The following is a 25599-nucleotide window of genomic DNA, read 5'->3' as shown; positions in this document are numbered from 1 at the left end:
GAGGTGCCCCTGTATTGCAGATCACCGTGTCTCACACACTGTCCCGAACCTTTACAAACTGAGGTCGGTTCGTGAGGTAGTTAAGGATCCAGGTGGAGAGTTGGAGGTCCACGCCAACAAGGCCCAGCTTGTCTCTCAGTAGACCTGGCTGTATGGTATTAAATGCACTAGAGAAATCCAAGAAAATTACTCTCACAGTGTTCCCAGGTTTCTCCAGGTGAGAGAGTCCTATCTAGAAGGTGGATAATGGCATCATCCACACCAATGCCCTGCCTGTAGGCAAACTGAAGAGGGTCCATATCCGAGCTCACTAGAAGACGGAGACGTGTGAGAACCAATTTCTCTAGTACCTTCATCAGGTGTGATAAGGTTTCTTCTGAACTGGTACCACACACGATAATTTCCACAGTTGTGGTACTATACCTATTCTCAGGCTCATATTGAACAGATATGTAATGATCTCACTCAGCTGGTGCCCGCAGGTTTTGATTAGCCTTGCACTGATGCCGTCAGGACCTGCAGCCTTCAAAACTTTGGTCTTATCCAGTTCTTTTGCAACCTGGGTACTTGTGAAGAACAGACCCTGGCTCAGTTGACAAGTTGAAGCAGGGGGTGAGGTTATTGTAGCAGAGAGGTGTCAATGGTATGCAGGGGCAGGAACAGCCAGTGTGTGATTAAATCTGTTAAAGAATAGATTAAGTTCATTAAGCCCCTCTTTATCTACAACCATCCTAGAGACAGTCTGTCTATGCCCAGATATAGACTTTAGACCCTCTCAGACTTCATAAATCCTTTTCTGTGACAATTTCAGTTCAATCTTTCTCTTATAATTAGCCTTTCCCTGCCTGATTAGATTCTTCAGATCTTTCTGCACCTCTCTCAGCCTGCCCTTGTCACCTGATCTGAAGGCCAACTTCTTCTCTTTGAGAAGAGCCTTTATTCCGGGGCTGATCCATGGTTTATTGTTAGAGAAGCACCTCACTACTTTTGTGGGTACCGTGTTGTCTACACAGAAATTAATGTAGTCCGTTATACAGTGTGTGAGACCATCCATGTCATCACCATAGGAATCTTGCAGCACATCCCAAGTGGTTGTTTCAAAGCAGTCTCTCAGAGCATCATCACTCTCATCAGTCCATATCCTCACTGTGCGAGTGACAGCAGGTTCTCTCTGTACAAGTGGCTTGTACACGGGTTGGAGGCGCACTAGGTTGTGATCCGATCTTCCAAGGGGCGGTAGGGCTGACGAGGCATATGCCCCTCTCACATTGGCAAAGAACAAGTCCAATATTTTGTTGTATCTAGTGAGGCAGGTAACATACTGTGTGCAATCGGGTAGTATGGATGCTGGAGACACATGATTGAAGTCTCTCAAAACCAGAAGGAGTGCTTGGGGGTGAAGGGACTGCATCATGCTCACTGTGGATTGTAGGACCTCAGTGGCAGGATCAGCTTTCGCAGAAGGGGGGACATATGCAGCTATCATGATTACATGCGATAGTTCCCTCAGCAAATAAAAAGATCTCATGCCCACAGCTAATAGCTCAATGTCCTTACAGCATGTTTGCTCTTTGACCACGATATGCCCAGAGTCACACCATCTATCATTCACAAATATCGCCGGCCCTCTGCCTTTCCTCTTACCGCTCTCCCTTGTCCTGTCCGCGCGAATGAGTTTAAAGCCATCCAACGAGACAACAGTGTCCGGAGTACCTTCGGTGAGCCAGGTCTCTGTAAACAGCAACATACTGCACTCCCTTAATTCCCGATGATGTCTGGTCAGTGCCGACAGTTCGTCCATCTTATTCCCGAGTGACCTCACATTGCCCATAATGACGGAGGGAAGAGCAGGTCTATAGCGCCTTCTTCTAGCTTTCCTGAGGGCTCCAGCTCTGCAACCTCTTCTCTTAGTCCTCCTTATTTCTGGTAGAATGTCCTCTGATCTATTAGCAGCATGCTGCCTTGCTGTATCCCTAAGCAGCAGTATAGCTTCTCTGGAGTAGACAATAGGGTCTTTTTCAGTTCCTGGATTTCCCAACACAATAGATCCAAGTAAAAACAAGGTAAAAAGTCCATCGAAGGTCCAGGTCCTCTTATGGTTTTCCATAGTGCAATGTCCTTTGGAGTAACAGTAAAAAAGAGAAAGGCAAAATAGAAAAAAATAGAGAAAAAAGGAGAGCAAAGAAGGAGCTACTGTAACAGGCTGCCACTCCAGCGGCGCCAGGAAGAAGTCAAATATATATATACGGTATATATATATATATACATACACACACACACACACACACACAGAGAGAGAGAGTGTGTGTACTGTTCGTGGGATTATAGTCTATATGGAGGGGTCTCATGCTATATGTAGGTAGGTTGTGTGTGGGATCATACTGAATATAGTGGGCTATGGGTAGACTCATATGGTAGATAGGGGGCTGTGTGTGGGCTCATACGGTATATAGGGTGTGCAGTGTTGAATCATTCTATACAGGGAGCTATGTTTGGGGGGCTCATATTGTGTATAGGGGCTGTGTAAAGGCTTATACTGTATATAAGGGGTGCTGTGGGGGTTTATACTGTATATAGGGGCTTTGTGTGGGGGATTATAAGGGACGTGTGAGCGCTCATGCGGTGCATAGGAGGGATGTGTGAAGGCTCACACTGTATATAAGTGGATGACAGGATACTGAATTGTACTCAATATTAAGTGATACAATCAATATTATTATACAATAATAATATAATTAATATTAAGCTAAATTTATTTTAGCCTATTGGTTCGGCCCTCCTGATGTAACCAAAAGTGGTAAAAATAAAAATAGTAAACATTAGCTACATATGTAGCCAGATCGTGGGGTCTTTTTTGCGGGTTTTTTCAGAGCTGGATTGTTTTTTTGTTTTTTTTTCCCAACCCGAGAGCCTAGGGTGACGTGTGTCACTATACCGTATGGAGATTTGAGATCATAATCACAAAATTAATAAGATCATTATACACTGCCATTCAGTCTGGGTAATTCAGTTTTTTCTCACTTAGGATGCATTCACATATCTACCAACTCCTGATTTGAACACAACAGCCTCAAAAGCAGATACAGTGTAAGGCTATTGATTTTGGGTCAGGCCACCCGTGGTACACCTTGCCACATCAGGATGGCTTTTACACTTTTTTTTTTATAAAAATAGTGTTAAGGCCCCGTTAAACACGATATCGTGAACGATATCGTTGCAACGTCACCAGTTTGGTGACGTTGCAACGATGTCGAAACGACATTGTTGTGTGTGACATGTAGCAACCATCAGTTGGCTGATCGTTAATCGTTGCTTAATGATCTGGGCCATAATGCTATCGTTGGTCTCCCGCTGGGCAGCACATATCGCTGGGTGTGACAGCGAGAGACCAACGATCAGCGACGCTGGGAGCTGGTATCCAGGGTAAACAGTGGGTATCTAAGAGCCGCGCGGCTCTTAGTTACGCGCCGTTTACCTTGGATACCAGCGTGAATCCAAGAGCCGCGCGGCTCTTAGTTACCCGCCATTTACCTTGGATACCAGCGTGAAAGCTGGAGCGGGTATCCAAGAGCCGCGCAGCTCTTAGATACCTGCTGTTTACCTTGGATACCAGCTTGCTCGCTGGTCCTGATCGCTGGTGAGTCTGTCTATGTGACAGCTCACCAGCGATCAGCTAACTATGTCCCAGCGATCCCATTCACTTCTGATCATTGGTGGGATCGCTGGGACAATGAAGCGTGTAACGGGGTCCTTAACCAAGTACCCAATGTCAATTATTTACTTACTATAGCGTATATGCTCATTTTGTTTTTTTTGCTTGGATTTTGTCTGTTAAATAGCCATAGTGTGAACGTGCTTTTACACACTACACATACACCAACTTATTGTTAGGCGTCAGATTCCTGCGTTGCTCTGCAGGAATCCAGACCCTCACATTCTGCAGTCTCCTGCTGTTTATCTACTGCAGAGGAGATTGCAGAGGAGATTGCCTTGCAGCAAATCTCTCCAGAGGCTAAGTCCTTCTGTCCATCTTCTGAGCATGCTCATGAGACGATCTCCCATTGGATCGGAAGTCATGTGCTCAGGTCCTGCTTTAGATCTCATTGGTCCAGCTCGGTGATCTGGCGGCTTCCGGAAGGTCCCGGCTGCTATAAAAGGCGCGCATGGCGGTCCGCCATGCGCTAGTATAGTCATACTTGCTGCTGTGTGAATGAGGACGGATGTATGATTCTGGTGAATGACTCATTTGAAACCCCTACCCTCTGATATTACGTTTGTGGTTAGGGATTGAGTTTAGTACCAGCGCCAGCGCGCCTCTGCTTCATCATCCACAGTTGCTAGTGTCCGACATTGCGCTTGCGTACTAGCATTGTCGTGTAGCGGCAGTGTCCCACGCCGCGCTGCAGTAGCAGCAATCCTTGGCGTCCGCAGTTGCGACGTCGCACACACGGTAGGTCTAGAGGGACGCGGTCCCGCTGTCCTTGGCTCTGCTCCTGTGACCTGATACCGTGTGTGCAACTATTCTGAGCACTGTGACTTTAGCAGGCTCCGCCCTATTGGATTTGTCTTGTGTTTGGCATCTCTGTGACTCAACAGAGATTGCTCTGCGCACCTGGGTGAAGTTTAACCCCGTGCGCACCTCCGCCATATTGCTCCTGCCACCTCTTAGCAGCGGTTATATCACCTACTGCACAGTGGACCCCGAGCGGCGAACGAATTTTATTAGTTTTTTTTATTTAGTGCGTTCCGCCGTTCCTAACACTTATGCTCTGACTCATTTCTTTGGTTTTCCAATCCAAAATTTGCAGTTGTTACACAGATCGTGAATGAAGCTAGGAAACTAGGAAGCATGAATGCAGCCTTAGTGTTAATTATTAATATTGAAAGAAATAAATCTTATAGAACAAAATCAGTAAAAAGAAACATACGTCTCTTATAATGTACTCCAGCGTTGCGTATGCGATGGCGATCCCATCGTGTGTACTGGTTCCTCTTCCCAACTCATCCAAAATGACAAGTGACCGAGGACTGGCTTGCTTTAATATCTCTGCGGTCTCTGACAGTTCTTCCATAAAAGTGCTTCGTCCTTTATAAATATTATCGGCAGCTCCCATTCTGAAAAATAAAACAAGTTTGATGTTGTGATAAAGTACAAAGTATTTCTTTTACAAATAAAAATCTCATTAGTTTTCCCTTTTCTATTTTTTTCCCAGATTTATAAGTAGATAGGCATAGATGCTCATGAGGAGAACATAATTTTACCTCTATATAAGTCACTAGTGCGACCACACTTGGAATACTGTGTACAGTTCTGGTATCCGGTGTATAAGAAAGACATAGCTGAACTGGAGCGGGTGCAGAGAAGAGCGACCAAGGTTATTAGGGAACTGGGGGGTCTGCAATACCAAGACAGGTTATTACACTTGGGGTTATTTAGTTTGGAGAATCAAAGGCTTAGGGGTGATCTTATTACACTGTATAAATATATGCGCGGACAGTACAAAGACCTTTCTAATGATCTTTTTACTCTTAGACCTGTGACGGGGACAAGGGGGCATCCTCTACGTCTGGAGGAAAGAAGGTTTAAGCATACTCACAGACGCGGATTCTTCACTGTACGAGCAGTGAGACTATGGAACTCTCTGCCATATGATGTTGTAATGAGTGATTCCCTACTAAAATTTAAGAAGGGACTGGATGCCTTTCTTGAAAAGTATAATATTACAGGGTATATACACTAGTTTCCTTAATATTGCGTTGATCCAGGGAGCTAGTCTGATTGCCGTATATGGAGTCAGAAAGGAATTTTTTTCCCCAATGTGAAGCGTACTGTTTGCCACATGGGTTTTTTTTGCCTTCCTCTGGATCAACACGTTAGGGCAGGTTAGGATAGGATATGGGTTGAACTAGATGGACTTAAAGTCTCCCTTCAACCTTAATAACTATGTTACTATAATATGAAGTTTACCATTACTAAAATGAGTGAGCAACTTGTCACATTGCCTTGTGCAGTTCATATGTTATACCTTTTGGAAATGTATTCAAAATTAAGTAAGTGGGGTTTCTAATACTCCATGATAAAAGAATAGGTGCTTACACAGCCTAATAATGTCAGCATTGACCGATCCGATAGGACATACTAAATAGCAAATATATACAGCTCTGGCAAGCGTTAAGAGACCACTGCAGAATGTTCAGTTTGTCTGATTTTTCTCTTTATAGGTATATTTTTCAGTAAAAATGTAAATTGCTCTTTTATACTATAAACCACTGGCAACATGTCTCCGAATTTCCAAGCACTAAATTGTGTATTTATTTTCAGAAAATGAGAAATGGTCAAAATAACAAAACAATGCAGTGCTTGCAGACCTCAAATAATGCTAAGAAAACAAGTTCATTATCATTTAGGAACAACAATACTAATGTTTTCACTCAGGAAGAGATCAGAAATCAATATTTTGTGGAATAATCATGATTTTTAATCACAGCTTTCATGCGTCTTGGCTGCTTTCCACCAGTCTTTCACACTGCTTTTGGGTGATTTTATGCAACTCCTGGAACAAAAATGTAAGCAGTTCTTTGATTGATGGCTTGTGACTAGTGTTGAGCGACTTTTGGTTTTTTAGGGTCGAGTTTCGTTTCATGAAACCCGACTTTTCCAAAAGTCGGGTCGAGCAAAATCGGCCGACTATAGGGAAAAGTCGGGGTCGTCCCGAAACACGAAACCCAATGTAAGTCAATGGAGAATTAAAGTCGGCAGTGAGAGGAGGACAGGACACACACCAACAGTGCCCATTTGAATGCCAAAAGCATAAATTCTTGTTACTGAAGCTTGTCAACCTTAATTAACTTCATAATACTAGTTACGCACTTAAAAATGGGGGTTATTTGGCTACAGTTGTGCGGGGGGAGGGCTGGCTCCAGGTTTTCGTGGGCCCAGGGCCAAAGAGCGCCCCTTTAACACATACCACAACTCATGATGCTCCGATACGGCAGAGAAATAGCAGTATAGTACAATGAAATATACTTCACTTCTTACATCTCATGACTGATATCCATTTTAAATTCTCCAATACCTCCAAAAACGGACAGTATACAACTCCATACAGTATTATGGCCAGCGCTTAGTGCGCTATACAGAGTAATGAGGCCCATATATTTCTCCATACGGAATCATTATTCCCATATAATGTTTCAAACCGTATATGATGAGCTCCACATAATGCTACAGTATATGTTGGTCCCAATGGATGAAGCTCCACTGTCTTATGGGCCCAAATAATGATCCATATATAATGGGCCCCATTTCTACTGCTCTAGTGTATAATGGGCCCTGTAAATGTTGCTCCAGTGTCTGATGTCCACCTTTGGAATGCTCCAGTGTATGGTGGGCCCCATATATCATTCACCAGAGTATAGTGCTCCCCAAAAATTGCTGTCCCAACATTGAAAACAATTACATAAGTCTCCTTGCTAGGGAATCCCTGCACTACTCTGAACTCCTTGTCGTCCCCATCTTCCATCTCACTGCACTTGGCTGTTTAGGCCCTCCCACCGGCAGAGACACTTTTGCGTACTATGCGGTGCCCTGTGCCAGTGCCATCGAACATGAGTATGCCCCCCCACCTGCTCAAGGGACCTGCACTTTCATCTGCACCTTCCTCTTTGTCACCGGGTAAGGTGGTATAGTATGCGGGAAGGGGAACCTGAGTTTCCTCTGGGTCAGATTCTGGCTGTGTAGAGTGCGAGGGGAATGTAGTGGTCTGGGTCAATGTACCAGCAGCATCATCCAGCAGTGGCTGGGCCTCAGTGCACTTGTGGCGTCCCCAAGAGTACGGTCGCCACTGTGGCATTGCCTTCCTCCTAGGGAGTGTGTTGTCAAGCTTGGGAGCAACGAAGGATCTCTCTAGCAGTGAAACCAACACACAACACATTTCCCACTCCAGGCCAGCAGGGAGACCTCTGAACCTGACTGCTGAGGAGCTGCTCTCTGTGGTCAGGAGGAGGTAAGTTAGGGCACTCTGTGCAGGGAAGGGGAAGTGTGTGGACATGAGAAGGGGAGCTGGAGGATGAGCAGAGTTAAGGCTCACTCCTAGCTGGAGCGCATGGTCCGGATTCCGGTCTCCGAGTTTGTAGGGACACTGACGTTCCTGCAGCAGAAACCGGGGGAAGTAGCAGCTATAAATGTCCCAGTCCCAGAGGATCTGCATGCAGCGTCGGCCTAACATCTATGTTGCCGAACACCACAGGTGGCGTCAAACTATCTATATAAACTCTTTACCATTATACCACGCCATTTACATGGGCGCCCAGGGCCACCGTCCGGGTCACCGCTGCTGTGACACATCCCACTGACACCGGCCCGGTACCGAGTACCCCACAGCCCTGGGAGGGCGACCCATATGCCGACTGCTGATCGGGCGGCGTTATTCCCACGAACCTCCAAACAGCGTCCCTGAAGGCAAAGTTTTTGGTTTCCGGGGGCAGTATGATTGCAAAGCTGAACCTTAAAGGAATGTCCAAAAGGGCACCACCAGGAGTGGAGCCTGTGGCTTAATTGGACTGCACCCGGGAAACCACTACCATACAAGCTACAGAAAAGATGGACAGATTGCAAGCTTTGTCGATTCTGTGTGTGGTGTGGTATGTCCGTTTGTAGTTGTGCTAGCGATTTCTCAGCTTTATTCCGTTAACGACCGAGACTCCGGCATGGCCCCGCGGTACGCGTCAAGCTTACTAGAGGGATACGCGAGGCTGTGGCACGTGAGATCGAGCAATAACAGGTCTAGCATTCCAGTACATGTCCGGGGCTGCATGCACGCTACACTGAAAGGACCAGCTTTTGTCGCTTACAGGTGCAGATAACCTGCTGAACTCCGTTAGTGATGGGGATCTGGGATTCAGATTATTCCCCGCGAACGATGATTTCCCAGTAAGTTCAGGTCAACCGCAATTAGGCCTAACCGTCATTCCTGAAAAAATTACGTGTCCAAACCACAGGTGCTGTAGCTTGCTTAACAGCTCGGCAGCCGTTCTCAGGCCCAGTATGGATTCAACAACATTGCAGAAAGTTGATAAAGGGTACAGTTTCACCGGATAACACGTATATATGTAGCCTAGTTTACACATTAAAAATATATGTCTATAGATCAGGAGGCAGACTCAGATGTTCTCAGGCCCAGTATGGATTTGACCAGATTGTACAAAGTTGAGAAAGGGTACTTTATCACTGGATAGCAGGTATATATAGCATAGTTTAAACATGTGTTCTCAGTATGGATTACACAGCAATCTAAAAAGTGGAAAAAAGGAAATGCATTTGAGGCGTACACAACTATACACTTTTGGTGTTATTTTTAAATCTTCATATATATTTCTGTCTCAGTAATACAGTCCAGCCTCTCCGCAATAGGAAATGAGATGCATACAATTACTGACATAAAGGCTAGTGATTGCAGAAATCTAGGAATTACTATTCACGGGAAAAACTTCCGTCACAATTCTCATAGGCGATGCTGACCCTCAATTAATTTGTGTGTTGAGAAAGTGAAAACATTTTTTTGTGAATAAAGTCTTGCTGTATCGCACTTCCGTTGATTCCATCACTGTTACTCATCTCAATCCAATTTTTATCACAGGGAGCGATGTAAACATGGTGCTCACTGGCTATCATGATCTGTCACGTAACTTTGGAGTGCAAAAGATTTGATTGGCATGAGAGGGCACATTTTGAAATGTGCGCCGGAATGTCACACGTTTGTGAGTAGGAAAACTGTGAAAGCTGATGATAAACCACCACTGCATGTAATTGTGAGTCGACGTCCATAAGAAATGGAAGCCACTGATCATCTGGAGCTAGAGCCCTGCCAGCAGGACAGGGCATAGCTACATCTTAACCATCATCTTTCAGTTCAATCAATTTGTAGTGTCAGTCCCAGTGAAGGATATGACAGCCCAGACTACACAGCGGAGGAGCAGGGAGAGGTAAACATTGCAAATGCTGGGGCCCTGCCCAAGCAAGGGGGGCACACTCGTGGGCATCGGTACTGGCACTGGGCCCCTCATAGTACGGCGGTGTGTCTGACGGCGGGTGTGCACCACCACTGTCAGAGACACATGATTGCACTATGAGGGACCCTATGCCAGTGCCTGCGCCCAAGAGTCGGCCTACCCACCTGTCCAGGGCAACGGCACTCGCACGGTTTTGTGCGCTAGGTGGTGACCCCGGCCATGGGGGGGGCCGCCCACTTAGGGAGGTTTACAAAGTGGCATATGTAGATGTGGGTCATTCAGCTGCTGCAAAAGGCGAAATAGGTCAAGTTCGCGGAATAGGAGGAGGACCAAAGCAAGCCATTTTTCTGGCAACCTATGTGTCATCAAGGGAAGGTGGGACAAAATCCTTGGAAACCCACATTTTGGGTTGACAGACGGATCCATTTTTCTGTCAGGATTGATCCAGCTGCACTGAAGACTCTTTCCGATAGCACACTTGCAGCTGGGCAAGCGAGCTCCTGTAAGGCATATTGGGCCAATTCAGGCCAGGTGTCCAGTTTAGCGGCCCAATAGTCAAAGGGGAATGACCTGTGTGGGAGAACATCGATATGGGAGGAAAACTAGTTTGTAACCATAGTTGACAACTGCTGTCTCCTGTCACTTTCCATCGATGCAGTATTACCAGTTGTGTGAGCGGTACTTGAAAAATCAGTCCACAACATTGTCATGAAACCCCTGTCTCCAACGCCACTTCTGCTGTGTGCACCATGAACACCTCTGCCAAGCTGCCCCCGGCCCGTACGGCTCGTGTGAGAACCATCACCGCTGCTCTGTGCTGGGAATGCCTCAACCAACCGGTTAACCAGAGTTGCTTGTTTAGTAGCCAATATTAGGTCAAGGTTCTCCTGTGGTATGATGTTTTGTAATTTGCCTTTATAGCGTGGATCCAGGATGCTGGCCAACCTGTAGTCGTCATCGTTCATCATTTTGGCAATGCGTGGGTCCCTTTTTAGGATCTGCAAGGCATAATCTGACATGTGGGCCAATGTTCCCGGTGTCAATGATGCACTGCGAGTGCTGGGTGGAGGAGCACTTTCTGGAAAACCACATCCCTCCAGTCATGCACAAACCCTGTACCAGACCTTGCCACGCCAACATTTTCACTTGCCCCACGAGATGCATCCTCCTCCCCTAAGTAATCATCCCCATCATCATCCTCCTCTTCTTCCTCCACCTTGTCCAGGAGAGGTCCCTGAGCAGACAATGGCTGAATGTCATCAAGGTCTCCCTCCACCTCTTCCTCCTCGTCAACATTGGCTGCAGACGCCTGCTCCTTAAGGTGCGTCAAAGTTTGCATGAGCAGATGCATAAGTGGGATGCTCATGCTTAGGATGGCGTTGTCTGCGCTTACCAGCCGTGTGCATTCCTCAAAACACTGAAGGACTTTACAGAGGTCTTTCAGCTTCGACCACTGCACACCTGTCAACTCCATGTCTGCTCTCAAAGTGCCTGACCGTGTATCCTCCCACAAATGCATTATGGCCTGCCTCTGCTCGCACAGCCGCTCAACCATGTGCAGGGTGGAGTTCCACCTTGTTGCAATGTCGATAATGAGGCGGTGGTTGGGTAGGTGGAGCAATCGCTGCAGCTTCTGCATACGAATGGAGTGTACAGGCGACCGGCGGATGTGCGTGCACAGTCTTCGCACCTTCTGGAGCAGGGCTGTTAACTCCGGATAATTATTGAGGAAGCACTGCACCACCAGGTTCAAGGTGTGAGCCAAGCAAGGTATGTGGCTGAGTTTTGAAAGGGCTATGGCTGCCACAAAATTACGGCCGTTATCACTAACTACCTTGCCTGCCTCAAGATGTACACTGCCCAGCCATGACTCAGTTTGTCGCTGAAAGTACTCGGCCAGCACCTCGGCGGTGTGTCTGTCGCCCAAACACATCATCTGCAACACAGCCTGCTGACGCTTTCCACTAGCTGCACGATAGGGGGACACCTCGTGTGCAACAGTGGCAGCTGCAGATGGAGTGCTCGTACGACTGCGCTCTGTGGACGAGCTTTCGCTTCTGGAGGAGGAGGAGGAGGAGGAGGGTCGAACGCCTACAGCCAACTGTTTCCTATACCGTGGGCTAGGCAGCACTGTCCCACCACCGCTGTCCTCTGTGGACCCTGCATCCACCACATTAACCCAGTGCGCAGTGATGGACACGTAACGGCCCTGGCCATGCCGACTGGACCATGCATCAGTTGTGAGGCGCACCTTTCCACTCACTGACTGCTTGAGTGCATGGACAATGCGGTCTTTCACATGATGGTGGAGGGCTGGGATGGCTTTGCGAGAGAAGAAGTGGCGACTGGGTAGGTCATAGCGTTGGTTACTGCATAGGCCATGAGTTCGCGGAAAGCTGCGCTTTCCACCAACCGATAGGGCATCATCTCTAACGAGATTAGTTTGGCAATGTGGGCGTTCAAACCCAGTGTACGCGGATGAGAGACTGAGTACTTTCTTGACCTACTCAGTGTCTGGGAGGGTGAGCTGGACTTGAGAGCTGCATATAGTGGAAGTAGTGGTGGACAGGGCGGACAGAGAGGGTTGATGATGGTGATGGAGTTGGTGTTCTTTCTGATGGCCTAGATTCAGTCTTTCGTTGATATAACAGTGGGATTGCCTGACTGCTGTGGCCTTGCAACGACACCTCAACATTTGCTGCTGTGCTAACCGGTGGGCTTACAGTGGGGGAAACAATGTAGCATTGCTGACTACCTTCTTTGTGATCAGTTGCACATGTGGTACTTGAGATTTGGTGTTGTGTCCACGCTTGCAAGTGCATGCTGGTTAAATGTCTAAGCATGCACCTGGTATTCAAATTTTTCAGATTTTTCCCTCGGCTAAAGGTCTTTGTGCACTTCTTACAGATAACCTTGGCCTGATCATGAGGATTTTGTTCAAAAAAGTGCCACACTGCACTCTTCCTACTTTGGCAGACATTTTGCAGCCTAGCATGCTGTGATATTTTGACCCTCTGGACAAGCTGTCCAGCAACTCTTTTGATTTTTGGAACCTGTCTTTGGAGTGCTCCGGGCCTGCCAGATAACAGCTGTTGCGATGTCGATGTCTGCTGTGGATGCTCCTCCTCCTCATCTGAGCTATTGGAAGCAGCACCCTCTTCCCCCAATGGATGCCAATCTGGGTCAACAACTGGGTCATCCATCACCTCCTCTTCAATGTCATGTGCACCTTCCTCTGTGTCACCGTGTATGGTGGTATAGTGTGCGGGAAGGGGCACCTGAGTCTCATCAGGATCAGAATCTGGCTCTGTACACTGCGAGGACAATGTAGTGCTCTGAGTGAATGTACTAGCAGAATCATCTATCAGTGGCTGTGCATCAGTGCACTCCATGTCAGATTCATCTTGGCCTGGGTAATTCACCATTTCACTTGATAATCCAGGCATGGTATGTGAAAACAGCTCCATGGAGTAATCAGTAGTATGACCTGCGTCATCCTTCAATCTTGGCTGGGGTGAAGGACACAAAGAAAGGTGTGGTTCATGACCATGAGCCTCCAATGACGACTCAGTGCTTTTATTTTTTACAACTTCAGAAGAGGAGGCGATAGAGCTGGAGGCTGAGTCAGCAATGTAAGCCAAAACTTTTTCCTGAAGCTCTGGCTTTAAAAGCGGTTTGCCAACTCCTAGAAAACTAAGCCTACGAGGCCTTGTGGAGCCAGATGATGACGCAGGCTCAACACCTCCTGCATTCGGTCCTATTTTGCTTTTGCCATCAGATCCACCACCAACACCATCATTACCAGCTGCCAACCCCCGCCCAATTCCACGGCCTCTTCCACCAGCCTTCCTCATTTTTGGTAAAAATGTAGACAAAATCCAACAAACTATATAGTAATGTAAAACAAGGTACAAGGTGTCTATAGGACAGGGGAGATTTTGAATTTCTGCACACACTTGTGGACACTGGACACTTTTGGATTGTGTGAGGCCCACTGAATATCACAGCGCTATGTCACAGGCTCGATGTCGCAGGTGTGAAAAATGTCACTAGAGGATAACAGAGATTTTGAATTTCTGCACACACTTGTGGACACTGGACACTTTTGGATTGTGTGAGGCCCACTGAATATCACAGCGCTATGTGACAGGCTTGATGTCGCAGGTGTGAAAAATGTGACTAGAGGATAACAGAGATTTTGAATTTCTGCACACACTTGTGGACACTGGACACTTTTGGATTGTGTGAGGCCCAGTGAATATCACAGCGCTATGTCACAGGCAGAAATTGGCTAGTGTATGACAAACTACAAGGTGTATATAGAATTGGGCAGAATAGGAATCTCCCTAGAGTGTAGGTCTGTAAGAACAGAACAAGTCCTCGACTTATCCTTACAGAGCGACACACAGATAGCTTCACTGTGGCCGTGATAACAGCCGTTACACGGTACTGAGAGAGGAGCGTGCATGTACACGGCTGTCCGGTGTAAGTAAAATTGTCAAGCTCCGTGTTTTTTAAGTATACGGACTGACACGCTGTCTATAGTTTTGAATGTGATCAAACAGCAAATATATTTAACTGTTTGAAAACTAGACAAAACTAGAAGGTGCCGGTCTGTAAGGACGGAACATGTCCTCGACTTATCCTTACAGAGCGACACACAGATAGCTTCACTGCGGCCGTGATAACAGCCGTTACACGGTACTGAGAGAGGAGCGTGCACGTACACGGCTGTCTGGTGTACGTAAAATTGTCAAGCTCTGTGTTTTTTAAGTATACGGACTGACACACGCTGTCTCTCTATAGTTTTGAATGTGATCAACCAGCAAATATATTTAACTGTTTGAAAGCTAGACAAAACTAGAAGGTGCAGGTCTGTAAGAACGGAACATGTCCTCGACTTATCCTTACAGAGTGACACACAGATAGCTTCACTGTGGCTGTGATAACAGCCGTTACACGGTACTGTGTGAGGAGTGTGCACCGCTGTATGGTGTGAAAAAATTCACGCTCAGTACCTCACCAGGACAAAAAAAAAAAATTGGGATTGCTTTTAAAAAAGCAGATTGCAGAGCAGTGGGTAAACAGCAATGCAGCCGTCAGGAAGCCTTAGAAGGCAGCCTAACAACCAACACCGCTGATCCAGCAAAATATAGCCTCCACTTGCACTGCACACACAGTGACTGGTGTGTTGTACAGGCAAAATCGCTAGCAGCAGAAGCAGTTTTTGGTGTCTTCTTCCCTGCCTAACGCTCTCCCTACAAAATCAGCAGCAGCAGCTCTCCCTATTGTGAGATCAGCATGAGTAACATGGCGGTCGGCGTGCACGCCCTTTTATACCCCCTGTGACGCCCACCAAAGCAAGCCAATCACTTGCATGCCCTTCTGAAAGATGGTGGTGACCCCTGCCTATGTCATCACGTTGCCCACAGTGTCCGTGGATCCTGATTGGCTGAAAAAGAGCACAAAACAAACTTTTGAAACGTGACTTTGGCTCTTAAGTCGCCGACCTCGTGGCCGACCTCATCCTAGGGTCGGGTTTCGTTTCATGAAACCCGACTTTGCCAAAAGTCTGCAACTTTTGAAATTTTTCGACCCGTTTCGCTCAACTCTACTTGTGACTATCCATCTTCCTCTTGATTACATTTCAGAGGTTTTCAATGGGGTTCAGGTCTGGAGATTGGGCTGCCCATGACAGGGATTTGATGTGGTGGTCCGTCATCCACACATTGATTGACCTAGCTGTGTGGCAAGGCACATTGTCCTGCTGGAAAAAACAGTCCTCCGAGTTGGGGAACATTGCCTGAGCAGAAGGAATCAACTGTTTTTCAAGGATAACCTTGTATGCAACTTGATTCATACGTCCTTAACAAAAGAGTAACGTGCCCAATTCCAGCCACGCTGAAGCATCCCCAGATCATCACTGATCCTCCACCAAATTTCACAGTGGGTGCAAGACACTGTGCCTTGTACGCCTCTCCAGGTCTCCTAACTATTAGACAACCAGGTGTTGGCCAAAGCTTAAAATTAGACTCATCAGAGAAGATTACCTTACTCCAGTCCTCTATGGTCCAATCCTTATGGTCTTTGGCAAACTTCAGCCTGGCTCTCCTTTGCTTTTCATTGATGAAAGGCTTTTTTTTCCAGCTTTACCATGACTTGAGCCCTGCCTCTCGGAGCCTGTTACGAACAGTTCTTGCCGTGCACTTCACCCCAGCTGCCATTTGCCATTTCTTTAGTAGGTCACTTGATGTCATCCTGTGGTTGCTGAGTGACATTCGAATAAGATGACTGTCATCCTGGTCAGTGGAGAGCCGTTTTCACCCTCTGCCGGTCTGTAGCTTTGTTTTCACCAATGTCTGCTGCTTGACCTTGTTGTAATGGACTATCATTTTAGAAATTTTAAGGATGGAGGCAAAATGATGCTCACTGTATCCCTCTGCTAGTAAAGCCAGAATTGATTGAGCCCTTCTTTTCCTCACTCAAGACTTTTGTTTTCAACTCCTTTGGTATGGTTAAAAGATATATTTTCATTCATATTACTTTTGGGATATTACTAGCACTTGTTTTGCCATCCAGCTTGTCCTATTGCAAGAGGATTGAGAACACCAGAGCAGGGTTTTTATACTTTCCTTCGTTAAATTAGATTTGGTTCAGGTGATCACCTAATCAGAAGCACATTAAATAGAATGAGGTGTACTCTGGTTGGAATTCAACTAACACTGGAAAGGATGGCTGTCAGATATGTAGAGAAATTGCATAAAACTGTGCAGTGGTCTCTTAGGCTACTTTTACACATGCCGGGTTTTTTGCTTCTCGGATTGCCGTTTTTCCCCGTTATAACAAATAACAGGGAAAAATACGGCGATCCACAAATACGATGTAACGCAAAAACAACTTAACGTTGTTTTAGCTGTACCATTGAAATGCATTGCGGCCGTGTCCGTAAGCCGTGAAAAATATCGAGCTAGCTCGATATTTTTTCACTGCCGTATATACGGCCCTCACGGCCGTACGGAGCACGGCCCTCCTACCAATTTTTGCGGCCCCATAGAAATGCATTGGGGCCACAAAAGATGGGCCGAAAAAACATGGCAAGTGTAAAACCAGCCTAAATCTTTTGCCAGTGCTGTATGTATATATACAGTGCCTTGCGAAAGTATTCGGCCCCCTGGAACTTTTGAACCTTTTCCCACATATCATGCCTGAAACATAAAGATACCAAATGTAAATTTTTGGTGAAGAATCAACAGCAAGTGGGACACAATTGTGAAGTTGAATGTAATTTACTGGTTATTTTAAATTTTTGTGGATATTCAAAAACTGAAAAGTGGGGAGTGCAATATTATTCGGCCCCTTTACTTTCAGTGCAGCAAACTCACTCCAGAAGTTCATTGTGGATCTCTGAATGATCCAATGTTGTCTTAAATGACTAATGATTATAAATATAATCCACCTGTGTGTAATCAAGTCTCTGTATAAATGCACCTGCTCTGTGATAGTCTCAGGGTTCTGTTTGAAGCAGAGAGCATCATGAAGACCAAGGAACACAACAGGCAGGTCTGTGATACTGTTGTGGAGAAGTTTACAGCCAGATTTAGATACTAAATGATTTCCAAAACTTTAAACATCCCAAGGAGCACTGTGCAAGCGATCATATTGAAATGGAAGGCGTCTCATACCACTGCAAATCTACCAAGACCCGGCCGTCCCTCTAAACTTTCATCTCAAACAAGGAGAAGACTGATCAGAGATGCAGCCAAGAGGCCAATCATCACTCTGGATGAACTGCAGAGATCTACAGCTGAGGTGGGACAGTCTGTCCATAGGACAACAATCAGTCATATCGTAAACTGCACAAATCTGGCCTTTATGTAAGTGTGGCAAGAAGAAAGCCATTTCTCAAAGATATCCATGAAAAGTCTTGTTTAAAGTTTGCAACAAGCCACCTGGGAGACACACCAAACATGAGGAAGAAGGTGCTCTGGTCAGATGAAACCAAAATCAAACTTTTTGGCAACAATGCCAAACGATATGTTTGGCGTAAAGGCAACAAAGCTCATCACCCTGAACACACCATCCCCACTGTCAAACATGGTGGTGGCAGCATCATGGTTTGGGCCTGCTTTTCATCAGCAGGGACAGGGAAGATGGTAAAAATTGATGGGAAGATGGATGGAGCCAAATACAGGACCATTCTTGAAGAAAACCTGTTGGAGTCTGCAAAAGGCCTGAGACTGGGACGGAGATTTGTCTTCCAACAAGACAATGATCCCAAACATAAAGCAAAATCTACAATGGAATGGTTCACAAATAAACGTATCCAGGTGTTATAATGGCCAAGTCAAAGTCCAGATCTGAGTCCAATCGAGAATCTGTGGAAAGAGCTGAAAACTGCTGTTCACAAATGATCTGCATCAAACCTCACTGAGCTCGAGCTGTTTGCCAAGGAAGAATGGGCAAGAATTTCAGTCTCTCGATGTACAAAACTGATAGAGACATACCCCAAGCGACTTGCAGCTGTAATCGCAGCAAAAGGTGGCGCAACAAAGTATTAAGTTAAAGGGGCCGAATAATATTGCACGCCCCACTTTTCAGTTTTTGAATTTCCACAAAAATTTAAAATAACTAATACATTTCGTTCAACTTCACAATTGTGTTCCACTTGTTGTTGATTCTCCACCAAAAATTTACATTTTGGTATCTTTATGTTTGAAGCATGATATGTGGGAAGAGATTGAAAAGTTCCAGGGGGGCGAATACTTTCGCAAGGCACTGTATATATACATATATATATGTATATAATTATTGTGCTTACTGCAAAGACTGATGTGACTGCTAATCATGAAAACGTAATCATATTAGGAATAAAGTGGATTGCCAAATATATATTCATTTTTTCATCAATAATACACAGTCCAAAGCCATACTGAAACAACCAGCGCCTCAATTACACAGTGTAAGAAGAGAGTGTGTGCACAAACAAATTACTTCATGCTCGGCCTTATGAATTGTAATAGCTCGGCTGCAGCTGAAGATATTCTGCTGCACGAACACATGGGAGGCAGCCATGATACTGGAATGAAGCGATCCATCAAAGTATCGGTGCTGCCTTACGTGTACTTATGGCTGTACAATCTCCCATGATGGCTTTGAAATCACAGCTGCCGTGTCGGTCACCAGAGTCGACGCGAGCCTCAGAAAAGTATCTTCCCCAGAAAAAAAGATTTACTTTTCACGCCTGCAGGCAATCTAGGAGAAGCGTTATGTGACCTGCTGCTGAGCTGGATTCACTGTAGTACTGGTGAGTAGTATGGAGAATCACAGGCGCATAAACAACTACCGGTAATTGGCCGAATGTGACAATTATTCTGTTTTAGCAGGAAGGTTTTTTTATATACACAGACGGCGGCGGCGTACTGGGAGAATAACTGCAGCAAGATGTGGATGGGTTAGTTGGTCTCAGGATCCACAAAGTAGAGCAGCTATGTAAATCAGCTGTTACATATCTGAAAGACAGGCTAGACCAGTCTTCACCATTACATCATGCAAGAGTTTCTGCACATTTTCATATGGGATTTACGTTCTTAGCCTTTTTCTGTTCTTATATAACTATATAGTGATAGACAGCGGTGTTACAAAAACTGCATATTAATAGATATTCCTAAGCAAAATGTTGCTGCGCCTCTAAATGATGAAAGCAGCTACACTATTTGTATATTAACCTCTTTACTCCCCAAGGCTGTTTGCACATTAATGACCAGGCCAATATTTGCAATTCTGACCAGTGTCACTTTATGTGGAAACAACTTGAACTCTTCAACGGATCCCACTGATTCTGAGATTGTTTTTTTCGTGAAGTATAGGGGTAACAGGTCTTCGATATGACTTGCGTTTATTTGTGAAAAAGATGGAAATTTGGTGAAAGTTCTTGCAATTTTCAGACTTTTATTTTTTATGCCCTTAAATCGGAGAGTTATGTCACACAAAATAATTAATAAATAACATTTCCCATGTGTCGACATTACATCAGCACAATTTTTGAAAGATTTTTTTTGTTAGGAAGACATAAGGGTTAAAAAGTTTACCAGCGATTTCTCATTTATCAACAAAATTTACATTTACAAAATCATTTTTTTAGGGACCACATCACATTTGAAGTAACTTCGAGGGGTCTATATGACAGAAAATACCCAAAAGTGACACCATTCTAAAAACTGCACCCCTCAAGGTGCTCAAAACCAAATTCAAGAAGTTTATTAACCCTTCTGGTGCTTCACATTAATTTTTGGAATGTAAAAGTAAAAAAAATGAAAATTTAACTTGATGTCACAAAAATTTTACTTTACACCTACATTTTTATTTTTGCAAGGATAACATGATAAAATAGACCTCTGAGGGAACTTATCTAGATGTGTGGTGAGCACTTTGAACCCCCAAGTCTTCACAGAAGTTTATAACGTTGAACCGTGAAAAAAAAAAAAATCACATTTTTCCAACAAAAATGTTTTTTTTTTTAGCCCCAAGTTTTGCATTTTCATAAGGGAACAGGAGAAATTGCAGCATACAATTTGATGTGCAATTTCTCCTCAGTTTGCTGATACCAGATATGTGGGGGTAAACTACTGTTTGAGCTCATGGCAGAAAAGTAGGAGTGACGTTTTGGAACGCAGACTTTGATGGAATGGTCTGCTGATATCATGTCTCGTTTGGAGAGCCCCTGATGTGTCTAAACAGTGAAAAAAAATCATAACCCTATTTTGGAAGCTAGACTGCTCAAGGCAGGGTTCCCCAACTCCAGTCCTCAAGGCCCACCAACAGATCATGTTTTCATGATTTCATTTGTATTGCACAGGTGATGCAATTATCACCTGAGCAATACTAAGGAAATCCTGAAAACATGATATGCTGATGGGCCTTGAGGACTGGAGTTGGGGAACCCTGCCTCAAGGAATGTATCTAGAAGTGTGGTAGGAGCCTTAAACCCCCAGCTGCTTCACAGAAGTTTGTAACGTAGAGCAATGAAAATAAAAAAAAAAAATCACATTTTTTAGTTTCGTTTCACAAGGATAGCAGTACAAATTTGTTGTGCAATTTCTCTTGAGTATGCCAATACCTCATATGTGGTCGAAAACTACATTTGAGACAAAGTGCAAAGCTCAGAAGGGAATTGCAGTTCACATTTTGCTGGACTGGTTCGAGGGTGCCATGTTACATTGGTAGAGCCCCTAAGGAGCCAGAACAGCAGAACCCTTCATAAGAGACCCTATTTTACAAACTACACCTCTCAATGAATTAATTTAGGGGTGCAGTGATCATATTGATACCACAAGTAGGTCACAGAATTTTACACCATTGGGCAATGAAGAAAAAATCCTTACATTTTTACTACCAAAATTTTGGTTTTAACTCCAGATTTTACATTTTCACACTGGGAAATGGATAAAACTGGCACCAAAATTGATCCCACAATTTCTGCTGAATGTACAAATACCCCATATGTGGCTGCACAGTACTGCTTAGCCATACGGCAAGACTCCAGAAAGATGGAGTGCTATATGCCTCTTGGAGCGCAGATTCTCCTAGAATAGTTTGCAAACTCGATATACAGAGACCCCGAGTGCCAGAAAAGCAGAAGCCTCCCTCAAATTACCCCATTTGAGAATTTATCTACAGGTGTAGTTACGATTTTGACTAAAAGGGTGTTTTTCCAGAAACAATCAGCAGTGGATGTTGTAGTGACTAGTACATTGTAGTGACCAGTATATTGTGTCAAGCTCATGCTTCTGGAGACATGCACCAGTAAATTAGACAGGCTCTCATCGCTTCAGAAATGCCACACATGTGGACACTAACTGTGGTTTAGGCACACTGGGGCTTAGAAGGAAGGGGGACATTTGGATTTGGGAACGCAGAATATGCTGAATTTCTTTTGGGGAGAGGACTATTTTGCTTTTCCAGAATCTCTGTACTACCAGTAACGTGGAAGCTGATGACGGATCTGAGTGGGGACTTTCTTTTCTTGTGGATTGAGTAGAATCTTTTATTGGGAACATTTTACATATCATTTGGAATCACATATATCCGGCGCTCTACGCTGAACACTTACGTCAGGGTTTCCCTTTAAAACTCAGAGTGAAGCACTTCAGATGAAACTCCAGATGGATCCATTTACTACAATGAGGCAGCAGTGACCCTGGACTCCGTCTGGCCTCTGTTCAGAGGTGCCTTTTCTTTTTTTTTTGTTTTACCAGAGGTGAAAAAAACTGTGTCTGTCAGCACTTTTATGCATTCCTAATAAAAAGATGGACATTGTCGGATCACAGGCCAGATGGTATCCACAGTGCCTTCATCTGCCTCATTATAGGGAATATTTCAGAGAATTACACGGAAACCCCGATGTAAGTGCTCAGCGCAGGTAAAATTTGAGCCGAGCCTTACTACAATCTTTGGGCAGAATGAACAAATCAACAATAGGTGAACAATTGATTTTATTTTTTTACGCCATTCCTCATGCGGTATAAGTGATTACACGACTTTGTTTGGGTTGGTGAAATTACAGATTTATATCGGGTTTTTAGGTTTTTAAGACATGCTTTTTTTCAAAAACTAATTTTTGCATTGTCATATTTTAAGAGCTATTTTTTTTCCACATTTCTACCAACAACGTAATGTGTGGGTTTATTTTGTGCGGGATAAGTTGACGTTAAATTGGTATCATTTTTGGGCTCAAAGACAATTTTTGATCACTTTCTACTACGATTTTTGGGAGGCAAAATAAACGAAAACCAACAATTCAGGAATTGTTTTTTGTATTTTTAATGCCATTCTTTGTGGGATAAGTTTGACATTTTCAGCGATATCATTTTATTTACATTCATCTTTTTGATTGCGTTTTATTCCACTTTTTGTTTGTCAGGATGATGATAAAGCATAGTTTTTTGCCTCGTTTTTCTTTTACGGTGTTCATTAAAGGGGTTAACTACTAGTGCAACAATTTTATAGGTGGGGTCATTCCAGACGCGGCCGATACCAAATACCTGCACTTCTATTGCTTTTCATAATATTTATTTATGGGTACAAAATAATATATACCATATATATATACATATATATATATATATATATATATATATATACACACACAGAATATATATATATATATATATATATATATATATATATATATATATATATATATATATATATATAGTGGTGTAGTGACCACTATGTCCGCTAGGGGGCGCTGTGTGGGTGGGTGTCCCAGGACGGGCCTACAGGCATATCCCATTGTGGTAATGGGTATAGGATGCGGAATGACCGTTATGTATCCCAAGGTAGGTGGCCTTGTGATGGAAGCTTGGATATGTGTATTGATCAGCAGAGGTACTGCTGACATTTCCGTTACAGTGTGTCAGGGAAGTCTGTGTGTGGCTGTGTGTAATAGGACCTTTAGTGAGATCATAGCCATGTGATCACCTGGGGTGTGGTTATGGACCATATAAGGTACCTGAGGTCTGGTCACATGGGAGAGAGCGCATGGATCTGATTGGGCCATGTGGAAGGTCCCGGCAGGCCTAGGTGGAGGATGGTGGGCTACCTTCCTGAAGACCACATGCTGAGGCTGCTGACCCGGTGAGGCCTATGTATGCTGGCTGTATGTGAGGAGGGATAAGCCTCCTGTGTTTTGCTGAGGCTCCAGGACTGAGCCTGAAGTAATGGACATTTTTATGTTCTTTTCTGCCTAAGCTAGAGGCTGTTTTTGGTGATATGCTGGTTTATGACGCAAATAAACGGCATGAACTTTAAAGGAACCTGCCTCTTGACTGTCTCCTCCCGCTGCACCTGAGCGAGTCGAATCCCTACAATATATATATCTAATATATAAAGCTCAAGTGTGTGTATGTATGTATGTATGTATGTATGTACAGTGGGGCAAAAAAGTATTTAGTCAGTCAGCAATAGTGCAAGTTCCACCACTTAAAAAGATGAGAGGCGTCTGTAATTTACATCATAGGTAGACCTCAACTATGGGAGACAAACTGAGAAAAAAAAATCCAGAAAATCACATTGTCTGTTTTTTTTTCATTTTATTTGCATATTATGGTGGAAAATAAGTATTTGGTCAGAAACAAGCAATCAAGATTTCTGGCTCTCACAGACCTGTAACTTCTTCTTTAAGAGTCTCCTCTTTCCTCCACTCATTACCTGTAGTAATGGCACCTGTTTAAACTTGTTATCAGTATAAAAAGACACCTGTGCACACCCTCAAACAGTCTGACTCCAAACTCCACTATGGTGAAGACCAAAGAGCTGTCAAAGGACACCAGAAACAAAATTGTAGCCCTGCACCAGGCTGGGAAGACTGAATCTGCAATAGCCAACCAGCTTGGAGTGAAGAAATCAACTGTGGGAGCAATAATTAGAAAATGGAAGACATACAAGACCACTGATAATCTCCCTCGATCTGGTGCTCCACGCAAAATCCCACCCCGTGGGGTCAGAATGATCACAAGAACGGTGAGCAAAAATCCCAGAACCATGCGGGGGGACCTAGTGAATGAACTGCAGAGAGCTGGGACCAATGTAACAAGGCCTACCATAAGTAACACACTACGCCACCATGGACTCAGATCCTGCAGTGCCAGACGTGTCCCACTGCTTAAGCCTGTACATGTCCGGGCCCATCTGAAGTTTGCTAGAGAGCATTTGGATGATCCAGAGGAGTTTTGGGAGAATGTCCTATGGTCTGATGAAACCAAACTGGAACTGTTTGGTAGAAACACAACTTGTCGTGTTTGGAGGAAAAAGAATACTGAGTTGCATCCATCAAACACCATACCTACTGTAAAGCATGGTGGTGGAAACATCATGCTTTGGGGCTGTTTCTCTGCAAAGGGGCCAGGACGACTGATCCGGGTACATGAAAGAATGAATGGGGCCATGTATCGTGAGATTTTGAGTGCAAACCTCCTTCCATCAGCAAGGGCATTGATGATGAAACGTGGCTGGGTCTTTCAACATGACAATGATCCAAAGCACACCGCCAGGGCAACGAAGGAGTGGCTTCATAAGAAGCATTTCAAGGTCCTGGAGTGGCCTAGCCAGTCTCCAGATCTCAACCCTATAGAAAACCTTTGGAGGGAGTTGAAAGTCCGTGTTGCCAAGCGAAAAGCCAAAAACATCACTGCTCTAGAGGAGATCTGCATGGAGGAATGGGCCAACATACCAACAACAGTGTGTGGCAACCTTGTGAAGACTTACAGAAAACGTTTGACCTCTGTCATTGCCAACAAAGGATATATCACAAAGTATTGAGATGAAATTTTGTTTCTGACCAAATACTTATTTTCCACCATAATATGCAAATAAAATGAAAAAAAAACAGACAATGTGATTTTCTGGATTTTTTTTTCTCAGTTTGTCTCCCATAGTTGAGGTCTACCTATGATGTAAATTACAGATGCCTCTCATCTTTTTAAGTGGTGGAACTTGCACTATTGCTGACTGACTAAATACTTTTTTGCCCCACTGTATGTATGTATGTATGTATGTATGTATGTATGTATGTGTGTATGTCCGGGATTG

General features: G+C 44.5%; 1 protein-coding gene across 2 annotated transcripts in view; it reads right to left on the bottom strand.

The window, feature by feature from the left end:
* MSH3 (mutS homolog 3) overlaps positions 1-25599 on the bottom strand; it is a 293593-nt gene that overhangs the window by 17078 nt on the left and 250916 nt on the right. For both annotated transcript variants that reach the window (XM_073581229.1, XM_073581149.1), the window contains exon 21: positions 4929-5115. In XM_073581229.1, coding sequence (XP_073437330.1) covers positions 4929-5115 — 187 coding nt within the window. The remainder of the gene's footprint in view (positions 1-4928; positions 5116-25599) is intronic.

The sequence above is a fragment of the Dendrobates tinctorius genome, unplaced genomic scaffold (assembly GCF_039654945.1).
Source record: "Dendrobates tinctorius isolate UK_male_01 unplaced genomic scaffold, ASM3965494v1 ptg000003l, whole genome shotgun sequence".
Taxonomy (NCBI): domain Eukaryota; kingdom Metazoa; phylum Chordata; class Amphibia; order Anura; family Dendrobatidae; genus Dendrobates; species Dendrobates tinctorius.
This window is presented reverse-complemented; position numbering and strand designations above follow the sequence as displayed.